General features: G+C 37.1%; 1 protein-coding gene across 1 annotated transcript in view; it reads right to left on the bottom strand.

Moving 5' to 3' along the window:
• Window positions 1–479: 479 nt before the first annotated feature.
• Window positions 480–16,976, bottom strand: part of LOC106491608 (BEN domain-containing protein 5) — a 608,958-nt gene continuing 592,461 nt past the window's right edge. Inside the window, exons 8-11 of the mRNA XM_067301224.1 lie at window positions 15,790–16,165; window positions 9,280–9,428; window positions 4,616–4,829; window positions 480–673 (exon numbers count right to left, since the gene is read on the bottom strand). Of these exons, the coding sequence (XP_067157325.1) occupies window positions 513–673; window positions 4,616–4,829; window positions 9,280–9,428; window positions 15,790–16,165 (900 nt within the window). The 3' untranslated portion in view covers window positions 480–512. The remainder of the gene's footprint in view (window positions 674–4,615; window positions 4,830–9,279; window positions 9,429–15,789; window positions 16,166–16,976) is intronic.

Here is a 16,976-nt window from a genome sequence, read left to right on the forward strand (position 1 = left end):
TAAGTGAAAAAGAAGCGCTATTTGTATGTTTTTGACCAAATATATTGTAAGAGATCGAAACAAAGATTTATAAAAACAAATGATTAAAATTTCAGTTCGGAAAAACACTTTGTAAAATACAATAAAACCCTTTTCAATAGCAAAGTAGATTTTGTACAGATCTTTCTAAGCAGATGTTTACTACAGCCTAGTTCCACTAACTCCAGTAAAACAAGATGTAGGCAAAAAGGGTTGGTGTTTGCAGAATCACAACCTATATACAAAACTGCAGGTAACATACTGCAATTCATTGGAAAAACTTGGAAAATTCACTCTGTTTCATTGTGAGTGGACTTACAATCTATCATATCATTTAAAAGCAGGTTACACTATAGAAAGGCTTTTCACAGAACTGCTCAAAAAACAGAATGAGAGTCACCCTTAAAGTCAGCTTCTCCCATCAGCAAAAATGCCACGCAAATCAAAAAACAACGCTTAAGTAAAACACTAAGACTTTATTAAAAATCCAAAATTTATTGCAAATTGTACTTTGCACTTTCCCTCCTTTCTTCATTTTTACATGATTTATTGATATCCATGATTTTTTCACAGATGTACTTGTTGACTTTGGAGAGTCTCTGTGCAATTTCAGTTTCATCCGCAGTTTCTTGTGCTATTCTATCAAATAAACATTCTGGGGAGAAAAAAAAAGGAAAAAGCCATTAGGATATTTTTAGAAAAGAATGTAGCCCTCTGTTGGGCTAACTACTCAATAGACAGCAATAAGCACTGCGTCTATTTGTTGCAATACAACAGAAGCTTTCACTGATTCACTGGCTATCTTTGTTAGAGGCAAGATTTTTCACCAGGTTTGAAATTTTGACATGACAAACTCTCAGTTATGCTGTGACTACATGAACAGGCTTTCTATACAGAAACAAGGCTAAATCCAACCTTTTAACAGTGTCAGTCTTGCCTGCCTAACTCTTCTTTTTGTCCATATCTCCACAGCAGATTTAGAATCTTCCTCCAGACAAATGGTCTCACTAGAACTGTTGTTATCTACCATTCCCTATGAGTCACTCCTATCATCATACCTTCAAGACATTAAATAAATGATAAGGGTTAGGAAGAGAAGCAGTAAATCAATAGGAGAAGGCATTAATATATATATATATATATTTTTAAATCTGTATAACGTACATTATAATGTCTGCATCTTTATTGCATGCCCTGTCCCTGGTCTTTATATTTCGCTTGCATTATTAGAGTATTTGGGGTGAGAGCCATCTTCTTGTGTGTTTGCACAATGTGCTTTGTGGAATTAACTGGAATACAAAAAGCAAGTAACTAGTATCTGCAAAGCAGTGAGCACAACGAGTTGGGAAAACTCTGCTCCACACAGTTGGTAGTTCTGCGCCTTGTAGAATCCAGCATTTGCGACTGAAAACAGAGGTGGTGCAACGCACCCAACTCCTTAGACACAGACAGGTTTGGGTTTTTTGTTTTCATAACCAGGAAAATGCATTTTGTTGTGTAGGCTACTAGTAATAAACAGCTTCCAAGACTGATTAAACAAATTCTGTTCTGCTTTGCCTAGTAATCTATTCCAGTAGCCGTTTATTGCTTCATATACAGAAAGCCATAGAGATTATCACTTAATTAACATGGTTTATAACATTTCTAATGCATCATATTAAAAAGTTATGAAAGTTAAGTACTATGCATGCTTTGTAGTTCATTTTGAAGCCCCTCCGAAGTTTTATAAAAGGTTATTTTGCATTAAGAAGGTTTATAACAGTGCTCACGCATCATACTTTTTATAACTTCTTTATAATATACTATGCATTAGGGATTTTTAAGAAGCTAGAGATATGAGACACATTAAGAGCTAATGCTGTCATTCAAAAATTTATTTTAAATATGTTAGTCTGTGTCCACAGAAAGATGAGAACATCTCAAAAAATGTGAATTTTATATTACAAAACGTACCAAATATAAAATAAATAAAATCAATCAGCATGCAGCCTGATAGCTGGAATGCAAATCATCAGTAAATTATGATTTGAAATATGATCCCTAGGAAGACACATGTCATTGAGAACCTTAAGAGACCCGGAGCGTTTTTAGGGCATAAATTTTTACTACAGCAATCTCAGGAATACTCCAAAAAGCTTGTGACAGATAAACCTAGTGAGCTGAAGTTCCAGTAAAATGCAGGCTGTGTTACTGCTTTATCCCAAAGAAGGAATCACTTGATAGAACTTATAGATCAGCTGTGGCTCTAAAAGTCAACGTGATCCAGACAGATCCATGATTGTTACACTTCTTCCTCCCCCTTTTCTTCCATTTCTATGAGGGGCTACAGATGTAGCAACTCAGTAAGTCACACAAGGGTGCTGGTACGGGGGCTCCAAAGAGTGATTTGGGGGGTTCTACCTCTTTGTCTTTTGAGGAGCATACAGATATCCCTTCTTATTTCTGATGAGATCAAAGTCAAGTAGACTGTAAAAACTAAAAGGGAGCTTTATTTCTTTCTGTGGTGCTTGATTCAAGTTCTTGGCCAAGTAAACTAACTTCCTAGCATTTCAGCATTTGCTACTTTGTTTTGTTTCTCCACTTCTCTGTAATGGAATGACTTCTCATATAATCACTTCTAAAGTTTCAGAAAACTCTGCTGCCATGATGGGGCAAGATCTGCTAACATTGATGCAAGTGTCACAGTGCAATGCAATGCAGTGCAGTGCAAAATGACACAAGGACGTGGGAAATCAAGGTTACGTGCTACCCAGTACTGCTGATCTAGGAAGTCCGTCTGCTGCCCTCCTGGTGCTACCTAGCAGTAATGGGCATGCAGTTTAACATGGTTTAAGAGGAGACTCTATAGCCTTGAGTCTAACAAAAGGGAGTCAAAGACAGGGTAAAAGAAACACTTGAAAGAGAAACATGGAAAAGCAGGAGTGGAGCAGAAAAAAAAAAAATCAAACAAGGGTAGAGGCAGAAAGCAAACACATGGCAGAAAAAATAGAAAAAAGAAGAAATAACTGAAATGTTGGGGAATGTAAATCAAGGAAGAGAAAAAAGGGAAGGGCCTCATCTGCTTCTCACCGTGTACCTGATGGAGACTACTCTCAAACTCACTGTAGTCAAAACAAGATGAGTTAGAAGAAAGCTATCATTTAAATGATTTAAGCAATGCAGGTTGGCTCTGACTGAAGTAGAAGAGGAAACTCTCACATAAGCAACTCCACCAGCAGTGCTGAGGAGCAAAAGCCTCCAACAGGGAAGCTAGAAAGATCATCGCAATGGGCCAACAAAGATGTTTGTACTGCATGCTTGCAAATGTGCATCTGTATTCTGGGTAACCAACTCTCTCTCCCATTAGGAGCTGACGGGGTAGTCACAGCCACAGACTAGATTCCTTACAGGGCGAGTATGTCATTACTTTACTACTTGTGTTAGGATTGTGCCAAAAGGTCCCAGCCAGAACTAGAATATCAGTATGGAACAGCATGTGCTTCCACATTTATTTCTGAAGCAGATTAGTAAAAAAAAAAATCATGTCTTCTACTTCTCTTACTCTGTAAGAAATGAGTAAGTGGCAGTAAGAAGATCACTCTCCAACTCCCCCCCCAACACACATAAACGCATAAGGAGGAATCATATTTCCTGCTTCCAAAACATGGTACTTTCAAAGCAGATTACAAGAGTTCATGGTTTAGAGCATAGAGCAACTAAGAACAGGAAATACAGAATAATGAAGCTCACTCAAATTGCAGAAGAAACTTTAAGGAGACTTCTTTCAGCCCGACTGGAATTTAGGCTGAGCACAAAACCTAAAAAATCCAGTTCTGATATGTATTCCATGAGGAACTGACTCAGTTTTGACTTAAAAAGAAGCCTGAAACACCAAAAGAGACAGAACTGAATGTAAAACACAAGCATGATGATACAAAGGGATTGAAATCACCATTCATTTTAAATAAAGGACAGGGCCTGCTCGCGCTCTCAAAATACTACATAGGGCAAGCCTGAGTCCATGTAACTGAAATTGTTGCAAATTTTCTGCCCGATAGGTCAGCAATTTACACTTCCTGTTCAAATTACAACTGAAGGCCAACAATTAATTTCTACTATTCACATTTTCTCCACTTAAACTACTATTCTTTCTCTCCTTTGAAAGTATGCACATTTTTATAGTCAGTGCTGTAATGGTTTCTTTGCCTCACACCAGAGTTGGTTACATTCTGGATAGAAGAATGTGGTAAGATTACTCTCAGGCTTGTTAAAAGCAGCATATGCAGTTAAACCATTATCTTATAAAAAGAATTCCAGGACAATGTGCTGTTCTCCAAGCTCAGAGTCCTGTTCTGCAAGTGGTTTGAAATGATGATCTTCTTGAACCTTACTGAAGTCAAAGTACAACTCTCCACCTGTGAAGGCTTGCACTGTGTCCAGCTATCGTAATGTGTCTTTTTTTTTTTTTCTGGATATGTATGCACTTCAAAATGCAATAGCAACTTCAATTACAGCTTTTAATCAGTTAATTTTATATGAGCTGAAAAGAAGAATCTTTCAACTCAATGATTAATGGTTAAACTCCAAAGCAGGAAGCAAAAGTTTTCAAATAACCTACCTCTGACAATGCTTAATTTGTGAGGTGAGAGAGGTGGCTTGGGAACGGCATCTTTCTTTTTTTTGGTTGCAACTCCTGTGACACTTCTGTTCTTGAGAACATCTGTTCCCCAAATCATAACCGCTAGATTTTTTGTATACTTTGAATCTCCTTGTGTTATTTGCAGCTGGTGCCATTTCTCCTCATCTACCCAAATTCCACTGCCAAGATGGACCTAGAAGGTAGTAATAATAACAACTTATCTATGGTAGGTAGCACACAACAGTATCCAAGTGCTGTAGGAACATTAGTATTATGTACTATAATAACAGTAATTAGGGCTGAACAAATTCATTTTGCCTAATTCTGAAACTTCTGCAACTCTGTGGGTCAGGGAGTAAGTCAACCTCATATATTACATAGTTCCTCTTCCTTTTTGTTCTCAATTCTTCTTACTCTCTACTCTTTTTTTTTTTTTTCCCCCACAGAGTATCTCTATGGGATAGAGAAGAGAGAGAATGGTCAGGAAGAGAGAGAGAAGAAAGAAACAGTAAACACATGAAGTATTATATAGCTACACACAGCATACAAACCAAGCAGTTGTGCTGATCTAATTTAGGAGCAAGAGAAAAATATTCTCTCTTTAATATGAAGGCCTCCCTTTGGCTGAAGCAGACTCTACCCAAAGCATATTCAGAAGGCGATAGTGAGGGAAACTTTTCCTGAGTCAAATCCTATACCTGCTGGCAAAATTCAGCCTGATTCTTTAAAGTAACCAGAAGGGTAGAAGGGATTTTGAGAGCTCCAATATCAGCATAAACCAAGAGAGCTTGGAAGTTCTGTAAAACTCAAATTCTATTGTGAAGTTTGCCTTTTGTAAACAGTCTACCCAGGTGAATACTGCTTTGCGGTGAGGCAACAACACTGCTGCAACGTTACAACCTTTCCATTATCCAGAGAATGGTGGGCAGAGATATTTCATTAAGGTAGTAAAGTAGGGTAAAACAGGCACTGGGAAATGCAGTGTAAAGCCATTGCAGAGTCTCCAAAAGGAAACTGCTCGAGTCTAGTCGGGCTTATTACCCTTGCTCGGTGTTGGCTATGCTGGGTTGACTCCCACAGAGCCGCCCAGCATCTTTATACCAAGCTTTCCACTGCACCAGGCTTATTAAGATGGGTGCAGGATGAGAATTTTTAGGCTGGCACGATGTTATTATTGAGCTGATAAGCCTCCTGATAACCAGGACACTGTCAAGCAACATCAGGGAAAATGATGCCACCAATCATCAGCATGGGTCTGACAAGATTGCAACCAGTAAATCCAGCTGGACCCAAATACTGGCCCTGTGCAGAATCAGAGAGCATGCTTTGTACCACATATGTCAATGCTCTTAATTCCTGGAGCACACTGTGGACATCTGAACTGCCTCTGCATGCAGAAAGATTTGTAAACATGCTGATGAACTTCACTCTGTTGGACCCATGCTGGCTCAGCGTCCATAGCAAGATAACGCATGATCTAGCTATTCTAACCACTGATAAGAGTTCAGTGCATTGAAAAAGGACAAGATGGAACTTATTTTCGGATGATTCTTTAAAAGTACAAAACACCAACCAACCAAATGTATAAACTGGATTATTATATCCAAAATTCATGTTTCACAAAATCTGATCAAATGGAGTTTTTTTCTGTACAACTAATACTTTAGTAAAATGTTACTGCTTCCTCATCATTTAAAAAAATCCCATGAACAAAATTCTATGGCAAAGGTATACTGGAGAATTTGCTTGGCTTAACTGTTTGTCTCTTAGTGTTTCATTTTTTTACTCATTTTGTGTAGAATTATGTAAAACTGTATCTGCTACCCATAAGGATCTGAACAGTACCACATAAGTCCCATTAAATTCACTGAAAATTGGAGAAAGCTACTGTAAAATTTTTATAAACCTGTGATTTTACTGCCTTTATTTAACCAGACTTCCATTTTCCTTTAAATGGAAAGCTGACTTAATTATTATTGAGGGCTACAGCCTGAAGAAATTTTTTTATTATGACAGCATCCATCAAAAGCAAGTAGTTGTTTAAAAACTTAAATACAAAAGTATGAATGGTCTGGCTATCAGCTACCTCATAAAAACGAATGAAAATCAACTTCCTCAAAGTATAAAAACATAAAGCAAGCTGCCTCTCCTGCAGAAATTTCTACACTAAGAGGATTCTAAGAGGCTTTTCACAAGTCCACGTGGTATTTAGATTTCATAACAGACAGAAATGGAACTAGCAATAAGCACAACAGAAACAGCCTTTTTCTTCTGTCTCTGTTGTTGAGCCTCTTCACAACTGCTTTAAAAATCTACACTCTTTTGATGCTCTCTACATATTTTGTATGACAATTTCTTTCAGACTGAGCAGTCTGTGCTCAGAAAACAATCACCTAACAGGTATAAGTGTTATTTCTGTTCTGATCTTGGAAAAGTCATCTCTAAAAATGAACATAACAGTTACGCAGAAAGTAACTAAGATCAGGAATTTTGTGACATGCTACATTTTGGATTTCTGTATTAAATTAATACTAGAGATTGCTCCATTTAATCAAAAATCTGATTCCTTTCTGTCAAGATTAGGGTTTGTCTTTGCTAAAGATCATTTAGTCTCTTAAGCTAGTGAGCTTCATTTGAAGTTATTTTAAAACAACAAGTTACAGCAAAAAATTTTAATGTTCATGTTGAACATGCTTCATTTATTAAAATCAAGTCATCATTCGTATGAAACACCTATGGTAACAGCAGCTCCATGACAGACAGCCACAGCCACAATCTTATGTCTCTCTTTTCTATTTCTAGCACTCTTAGGGCAAGGAACTTAAATCTTTCCATGTCTCAGTTTACCTCTCTGTAAAACAGGCTTGGTACTGTTCCCTGTTACTCCCAAGGCTATGGGAAGTCTACTGTACTCCAGATTCAGAAGTAATTCCTTTCTTGCTGGATGGGACAGATCCTTGGCTTGATGAAATCAATGGGAACTTTACCCCTGATTTCAGCAGCTGCAGGATTAACCTTCAAGCACAATGCAACAAAAACAAGAACAAATTCAAAGCAACGCTCACCACTGTAACTGTACTAACACATGCAATATATTTAAACATATCATAGAAGATGAACTTTTTTATTTTTTTAAATGAACACCATGTTCTTTTTAAGTAATTCTGTTCTATCTCTAGAGGAGAAAGATTTATCTGCTTGGAGAGAATCCTACTAAGATCAAATCCAATGCCACAAAGTTCAAGGTTTCTAAAAGTGTTTTTCAACTACTATGTAGCAATCCACGTCAATAAAGGATTAATGAAAATGAAGGTAGATGAGATGTATCCTGAGATAGCTGAAACCCCCCCAAAACAGGCAAATGTAAAAACAAACCCACATTACAAAAAGGAAGTTAAAGTGATTTTGATACCTGTCAAGACAGAGAAAACTTCTGCAATACAAATGCGAAGAAGCTGACAGCAATGGCAGAAAAAATAAAGGTGTGGAAAAAGTTACATACAAATACTAAAGGATGTGCCCTATCCCACCTACTGCAAGCAGAGAAAAGGAGATAAACCAGCTCTCATAGTAATACATAGTAAGTTTTCATTGGCAATAATATACACAAAAAGCAAAGTAAATGAAGTATGTTAAATGTACTAGGCAAGAAAAGCTACCTGAACCAAACACCTGTCAGACTGCCCAAATTATACTATTTGTCACATAAATTTTGTCTGCACAACAATTATGTCAAATTCGTCTTCAATAAACAGACATTTGTGCACTCAATATTGTAACACAGATATGAAAATGTAATATTTCATGCTACTCCATCATTAATTTTGCGGTATGTCAGGGCTGAAATGGAAATTTCCTCCTAAAAGGTTCTCTGTTTGTGGTACTGAATGCATATATATCCTGAGAGTCAGGATCTGCACAGGCAATTCTGAAGGACATATGGTTTTGTACAAGAAATACAACGTTAATTTAATGATAATGGCAATAGCTATAAAAGCAGACCTGGGTGGATGAGCAGACAGGATGTTAAACATGCTGGAGTCTCAAAAATTATCAGTCAGGTGTTGATAAACTGCAGCTAGACGGTAATTCAACAAGTCCATAAAAGCATCCAGAAGGTAACACTACTTCAGCTCAACTCAGTGGTAACACCCCCATCAAATTCAAGGGAGCCCATGTTCATTCCAGGGTTCAGAATTACCTACTGGACTCAAATTCAACCAAAGTGCAAAGGCTTCTCTGCAACAGGAGTAGAGCACACTAAAAATATTAAAGTCCTTTTATTAAGATGTATTTCTGTCAAATAGACTGATGTAACTTTACTGACTTTGGTATATATTCAGTGGATTTATGTATGTCACCAATTTAAGACTCTACAAATGTGTTAGTGCATGCATATTTACTAACTTTATTCATTGTCTGGCACAGCATTCAACATTCTCATCACTAACGATAATTTACAATGCTGTTCATATTTGTGCGCTTCCATCATTTTCCTCAACATAAGAACGCAACTTCGTGAAAGCTGAGGAGCTTGCTATAGGCTAATAACCTTGCAATAACCCTAAGATCATGAAAATTCTGTAAGGAAATCACCTGAAGGACATTTACAAACTATTCATGCTATATTTAATTTAAAATACCTTTCCATTCTCGAGAATATACTTGTCCATTACTGGAACAGGGGCAGGATAATACGTTGATGTATTTGCTTCCTCACTGAAGGTCTTCTGTACCTCAGGTTCAGGCTCAATTGATTCTGGTTTTACTTTTTCAAGCTCAATGGCAGGTCCTAGACAGTTAAGAAAAAAGAGCTGTCTGCTATCCCAGAGAACATGAAATAAATCACTTCATCACCCATGGTTAGCATAAAATATCACATTAGTCATGTTCATTTTAAAGTCAGAAAGGGTTCAACCCAAAATCCTACCTCTGAACATCAATAAATAAAAGCTGGATCAGTAATTTGGTTTTATAAACATTTTAACATGCTTCATTTTAATTTAATTTAAATGTTTAATTTTATTCTTAATTCATATGGACAATTACAGACATGGATAAGATTGCTTCAATGCACACTAAGGAAATTATGCTATAGCCACACTGACTTTATAAACCAGAAGCAACAACAGTAATTCTTCATATAAGAATTACTATATAGCTACTTATAAAACTACATAATTTACTGAGGTAATTACAAAAATTACATATTTAATTAGATAAAAATCTCTTTAAAATGTCTTTAAATATAACAGAGACATATTAAAAATATTAAGGATGTGCAGAAATGCTATGAAGAAAACAGGCATAAGCTACTTATACTAAAGTATCATGCACAGAAAGAGTATCCAAAGTAAAGAAAACACAACAAATTAGAATTTTGATTGTCCAATCCATCTACCACACTGATTTTTATTTTAATGTAATCAACAAAAATTAAGTATAGCTTAAACAATAGAATACTATTAAGCATATGTTCGAGGCTTCAAAAGATGATGATTATTTTGACAGTCATCAGCTTTTCTTTTCCAGATCGAATTTATAAATTGCTCCTAAAAATGCAGAAAAGTAAAATAAAATAATTTGTGAACTGCGTTCCATTATTCCATTAATTGCAATGGTTAGACCAGAAGTCTAGGAAAAGTCTAAGGCCCCAAGCCTGTAATTATCTCTTGCTGAACAGGTCTCTAAGCTCACAATAAGCTCCAACAGTCTCTGAAGCTCCATGCAGGGACGACAGTTTGTTAACAGAGCAAAAGTTGCAAGCTTAGGCCCTGGCCACAACAGGAATCACCCAGTTCCAGGGGCTGTAAGGGTAACTCACCTACTTGTAAGAACTACAGTGTACCAGGGTGGTGCTGAGAGTGCTGCTGTACTCTATAGTCCAACCTTGACATCTTCAATAAATGACAAGGTAATTCAATACTCGTGTCACCGCCATGGGTCAGCATCCCACCTCGGTGTTTGTACACACAGACCAAGCCCTGAATTGATCTAACTCCGCAAGTCAACCTGTGGCATCAGAACTCATGTCTTGAGTTACATACCTTAAATATTTCTTGTTGATGGAACAACCAAAGTATCCCTTCCTCCTGCGCTGTGCAGTTTCATTTACAGATACAATAATATCAACATTTCCTTCATTGTCAGTGTTTGACATTTACATTACAGCTTATTCTGCACCCGCGTAGCTAGCTAGGTGTTCTTAGCTGACTATCACTTGACACACTCAACAAGAACTAGAAGCTCTCCGGACAACTCAGCCAACCCTAAACTGCAGTGCCACAAACAATTTCTTAAGAGCAAACATGGCTCAAATAGAGAAATCACAGAGAACAGCATTTGCATTACAATATCATAGTAATCTTAACAAGTACCTGTACTATCAATGTATATACAACAGGAAGACCAAAACAGACTAAACTTTCTTTACTTGAGACTGCTATACTGCTGCAGATGGAGGTAAAAACCTTGATTAAACCATTCAAACTCTTTGCTCACATCTCAGGGCTGGCACACCTGAACAAGGAGATACAGTTATGTAATTGCCGGCATGAACTTGGGATGGAGAAATGAACTTTTAGCCGTTACTTTAAGAACATACTCTTAAGCAAAGTGCTATTCTGAGTTTTCTTCAAATGAAATAATCTTGCAGTCTGAGAGACATTTTGAGGAAGATCTCTAAGTACAATTACTTCTTCCTAGAAGGAAAAGTGTATTTCAGTTTAAACATTTTTACTACTCTCTACTTAGAAGTCTTTTACAGTCTGTTTATAGTAATATATTGACACAGCTGGGATTTGGATTCCAGAGTTCCCAAAAGAAAAATAGCTGAATAAAGTCCACAATAACCATAGCTCTAACAGGCCAGAAAGATCTCTTTTTTAATTCATGTTTTACTGCTGAGAAGCCACCAACATTAATTCTTTAAAATGTCTTCTTTAATACTCTAAAAGCCTACTGATTTTTTTCTTCCTGAACAGAAAGCTGCTTCTACCTGGGCAGACTTCACATCTACTTTCACTAACTACTAGTGACTGCATTTTCAACACAACATGTGAATCAGACATGCAACCTGCATTATTGCTTCGCTGCTAATGGGAATTGTGCGCCTAATTTACCATGCACCATACTTTAGAAGTTCTCTCTTTGCAGCTCTCGTGCTCTCTGTATTTTAATGATGAACGGGCAGGGGCCTGCAAATGTAAACCACTGTCTAAAGGCTTAACAGTGGTAGTATTTATTACAGAAGGGTCACACAAAAAATAAAGACGGTTCTTAAGAATGCAAAAGGAAAGGAAAGGAATGTTTCATTTAAAAATCTTTTTCCTTCTGTTTAGTAATGTTTCCCTAGTACCTGAGAGGCCAGCAACTTCAAATGCAGCTTGAAGAAGTAGGAGGCTTCCCTTTATCACCTCTTTCTCTCCAAAATGCATCATAGGCTACTCTCTACTTAAAAATTAGTAAATAAACAAACAAAAAAGTAAATAAATGGGTCAGCACACTTTTGTAAGCAGCAAGCTGTTTTTCCACATTATCTACTAGAATTTGCATGGAAACGATAGGAATCTGAGAAGTATTAATATTTTATATATGGTATTTCCCGTGCTCACTGTTGATAGAATCCTTAGATGTTTTTCATCAGAAAGCTAAAAAAAAAATCTGGAAAACCTTAATAATAGTGAGCAATTCCTTAAGTATGTGGTAAGACATTCAAACCCCATTTCACCCTCCCAATCCTGCTGTCAGTCCCAAGACACTGTAAACTGCATCACTGAAAAGACTGGAGTTAAAAATAACCACTGGGGGGGGGGGGGGGCAGTTAAAGAGCAGGTGGCTAGAGTATGGGGAAGAAAGCAAATACTCCCTAAACAAAGCAGTGAATGAAGGTGAATATACTCTCTGACCTTAGAGAATGCTAATTCTTAACAGTACAACATAAAAATGCATTAGGTACCAGACACACACAAAACTACAGCCAAACATTATCCCTGATACAGCTTTACTACTTCTGGCCATGCACAATCATACTAAACTGTACGGATCTTATTCTGGAGAGAACTACTTTAAAAATATATATATTCACATTCTTGTATTTTGTAATCCAAGACATATTTAAAACTCAGCTTGGAAGAGTGCTTTAATCCTCTAGATCATTTGCCATAAATAAAACCAGGGCAAATTAGTGCCTTGTCTGGTGCATCAGGGTGGAGAAAAACTGCAAAGGCCTATGATCTTGGGGTTTCCTGATTCCCAAGTAGGCAAGGGGAATGAGGCCTCGGGGCTGTGCACATTCTTCAGGGAGTTCAGGTGAGGGATGTGGTAACCTCCTCCAGGACAGTGATTTTTCTCCCCTCTGCTCTGCTCCCTAGAGCTCTGGGCAACAGCTTCTCTCCTCCAAACAGTGATCTGTTGGGCATCCGCGTATCAAAATCATAAGAAAAGCCTCAATATTTCACAGTGAATCAGTACTGACTTCACTACTTTTCATTTGCTACTTCTACTTTCAAGGCTTTTTTTTTTTAAAACAAACTGCAATTCACTGTCACCATGTGAAAGGCTGAAAACCCCACTACTCCCACAGGAGAGGCTTAAGTTTTAGTAGCAGAGATGAAGACCCAGGTCTAAAGTAGGATACACTGACTCCTAACTTTTCACTGAAATCAACATACTGATGGGAAATTAGGAGGCTGAATTCTTGACGGAATGTTAGCTCAAGAGGGTGGTTCTATATTTGATCTGCAAGTTTAAAACAGCAACAGGCACGCATCTCCCACAGCTGCAATTCATCAGCACAAAACAGCTGTCATCTCATGCAAAGAAATCAGAAGTCTCGAAGGTGAAACAGAAATGCAATTAGTTTGCATTAAGTCCAGCCTGCTGTGAGTACAGCCTAACATAAATTACACATAATTTGAAACTCTAGGTTTAAGAGATCACCACAACAACTGAAGATAGATTCAGGATATAATCTATATTCTGAACGATTTGCACATATTGTTCACATACCCAAATACCTCATTTCTAAAACTAGAAAGGAAAGGAAGACCAAGGAAGTCTTTACATATCTACTTCTTGATTAGAAGGAGCACTTTTTTCACCCTATCATGAGAATCTCTAATTTATAATTTGCTGAAGCTGTCTCCACTGTCTAGTCGTTCATAAATTTTATATTGATCTTTCTAGAAGCTGGTTGTTTCTCTACTATTAAGAATGAGGCTACAAGGAAAGACCCTAGAATTATCAGTGGTTAACACTTCAAGTCATGACAAACAAACACACAGCCCGTAGGGCCAAATTCGACCTTTGTCATCCATGAATAGTTGCATCAAATTCTAAAGGTACCCAGGAGAGAACCTACCTCCATATTGTTCTAATGTTAGGAGCAATAATAACAAGGGATATTTTGGGGAGCTCCTTATGCTTGGTATTTGTCCAGATATTGTCCAGATTTGTCCAGATACGTGATAAAATTAAAAGAAAAATCTTGTTTCAATGTAATCAAGATTTATTATCAGTTGAAAAACAGGTGTCAAATTGATACAATGGAAACTCAAGTCCAATATTTAGAGAGAAGATTCAGCATTTTTCAAGGGTGTATTTTTTTTCCTTCTAAACTCTCCTGTCTCAGCTCAAGCAAAAATATATCACTCCTTCCTTAAAGTGAAAGAAAGGAGAGAGAATTCAGAGGCCATCTTCATTTCATTGCTGGTCTCACCACTGAGACTGCTGTCAAGTCTACCAACTAAATTGGTATTTTACGTTGTTCAGCCCCACTGCCTACAAACATCTGGCTGGTGCTCCATTCACATAAATTCCAGCTAACTACTTGCAGATGAAGAAACATCTTTCCATCCAAGGAAAATTTTAGAAAGCTCGGTGGAATCTACTGCCAACCACATCATGTTTTTCAGATTGTGGAAACCTTGCCTATTTAATTTTATTAAAAAGCTAACTATAATGCTTATAATAAGTAATGACATTTTAATTGTGCACAGTGTAACAATGACGAGCATTCACAGTCAAACATCCAGTTTAAATCTTTCGGAGGCTACTTTGAAAACCTGGCTCCAAACTTGCAGGCACACCTTAATGCATGCTACAGCATGGGCACATGCTTCCTCAGACTCAGGTTTGTATGCGAATGAGACTCCAATCCACATGCAAATTGCGTGCACTCATTCAAGTCAAGTAGAAGAGCCAATACCCAATTTACATGCAAAAATTAAATTTCCAGATACACAAAGGCAGACATAAGAAAAAGCATGCTAAAGTCTGGATGCACAAATTTTAACCAAATTTCAATCACCAAGCAAACCTCCTTCAATACACCAGTACCACATTCTAATGGCAAATAAATATAAATTAGTAAAATAGTTGAAGGTATTCCAAGGGTATCATCTTCAATGACAAGGATGAGCTTTTTATTGTCTTTTTTTCCCCATTTATTCCAACATAATGGTTAAATAAATGTTATAAACCAAAACAGAAGAGCAGTTGACTCAAGATATTTAAAATTTAAATCCAAATTACATAAACCTGCATTTTGTAACAAGTGTTTATAAAGGGACACTAATCATAAAAAGCTTTTTCATTATGCTTTAACAATCCATTCTTTTTCTAATAGCATGGCTGTTTAAAGCCAATGCCAAAAAGGTCTCCAGTATATCACATTCTAATGAGCTACTGAAGAGGAGAGGGGCAGAAAATGAAAGGTAACACACTGTCAGTTATATAACAATAAAATTTAAAAAAAACTGACTGAAAGGAATAAAATAGTTTTACCCCAAATATTCAGTGCACTGCCTTTTATTTTTTATTTTTTTTAACTGGAACATATTGGTGTATTTTGCAGATGAAACTTTATTATCTTTTTCAGCATCTACTAGAAGTTCAGAGGCCCTTTAAAATACAGCTGTTTAAAATGGAACTCTAATTCAACCGTACCAACACAAAGACCTCTTACTATCATTAAAAACCCAGAAGTACACATTATACAATTTCGACATATATTGTACAACAGTAGCAGAAGACCCTTTTAACATTCTACGTCCAGTTGAACAACCACTGCTGTTCTTCAAAAGCTTTTCCATTACTACTGATCACACTTCCAAAATTCATTAAAACTAGTCCCATTTAAGTCCAGCACTTACCACTACCTAGTCTTAGAAGCAGTACATCCTGTAGTCTCCTGTTCAAGTCTCTGAGCTCTTTCATTTCTGACACGAGTGCCCCGTACTCCTTTAGCTTCTTTGCCTGTTGAACAAGCTGTCTCCGCGTTCTCTCAAGCTCCTGTTGAATGTGCCTCATTTCTTCTTGCTGCTGTTGGTAACTCCTCAGCAGTTCTTCATACAGAACCCGAGGAACTACAGCATCGTCCATGTTGTTCATGCCTTCCGAAGTCTCCATAAAAGCTTCCTCAGGGCTGGAAGTATTACTGAGACTCATCCCATTTTGTTTTTCAAGACGAGCAACAACCGCTTCAATACTTTTGTGTGTACCTTCACTTTGTTTCCTCCCATCTTGTCTCTGCATGTTACAATAAAAAAAAATAAAATTAGAAGAGTGACACGTAATGCAAATTAAAATTCTACAGACTTGCGGATGGTTAAGCTTTATTCTTCCGAAAAAGCAAGACAAAGTCTGCCTGCAAAAATGTTCTGCCTAACAGATTCTTATGGAGACATACACCATAACTATTATGCACGTATAATTTAGCTAAGTGCATATACAAACTTCTGAAGCAGTTAGTGGCCTTTCTTTCCGTACTTGTGCAACATTTGCAAGCAGTGTGTGTTATAGGTCACTTGATTCTATCTACAAAGATAATTTATTTCTTGAAAAAATAAAGAAGCGTGGATCTGGATCCACTCCTTTGAAGTTTACCCCTAATGTTCAGATTTCCTACAACACTGGGATTTTCTGGTAAGTGAAAGAAAGAATCAATTATATGTTATGTTTGTCACCTGTAATTACACCAGAGATGAAAAAAGCATACAATACAAAGCTGTTTTAAGAACAGAGGGCTTGTCCTTCCCACATTTTGGGAGACAAAACCTTCTCTGACTATTCCTCTAGTACATTCACCCAAATGCCTGATGCAAGTGGCTGAGTTAACACTATCTGCAAAAGAGGGAACTGAAAACATAAAAGTTGGAGACAGAATTTATCATCTAGTCTCATCTCCCTGATCAACTGATTCCTTCTATATAGTACTGCATTGCAGAGGCTTCATCTCCTGTGAACTTTCAGCAGAAATTTACCTTTGGTCTTCTGCACAAAATCCAAACCCTATACAAATAAAAGCATACCTCTTCTAAGGGGCCTAGATGGTAATATT

This window comes from Apteryx mantelli, chromosome 8 (assembly GCF_036417845.1).
Source record: "Apteryx mantelli isolate bAptMan1 chromosome 8, bAptMan1.hap1, whole genome shotgun sequence".
Lineage (NCBI taxonomy): Eukaryota > Metazoa > Chordata > Aves > Apterygiformes > Apterygidae > Apteryx > Apteryx mantelli.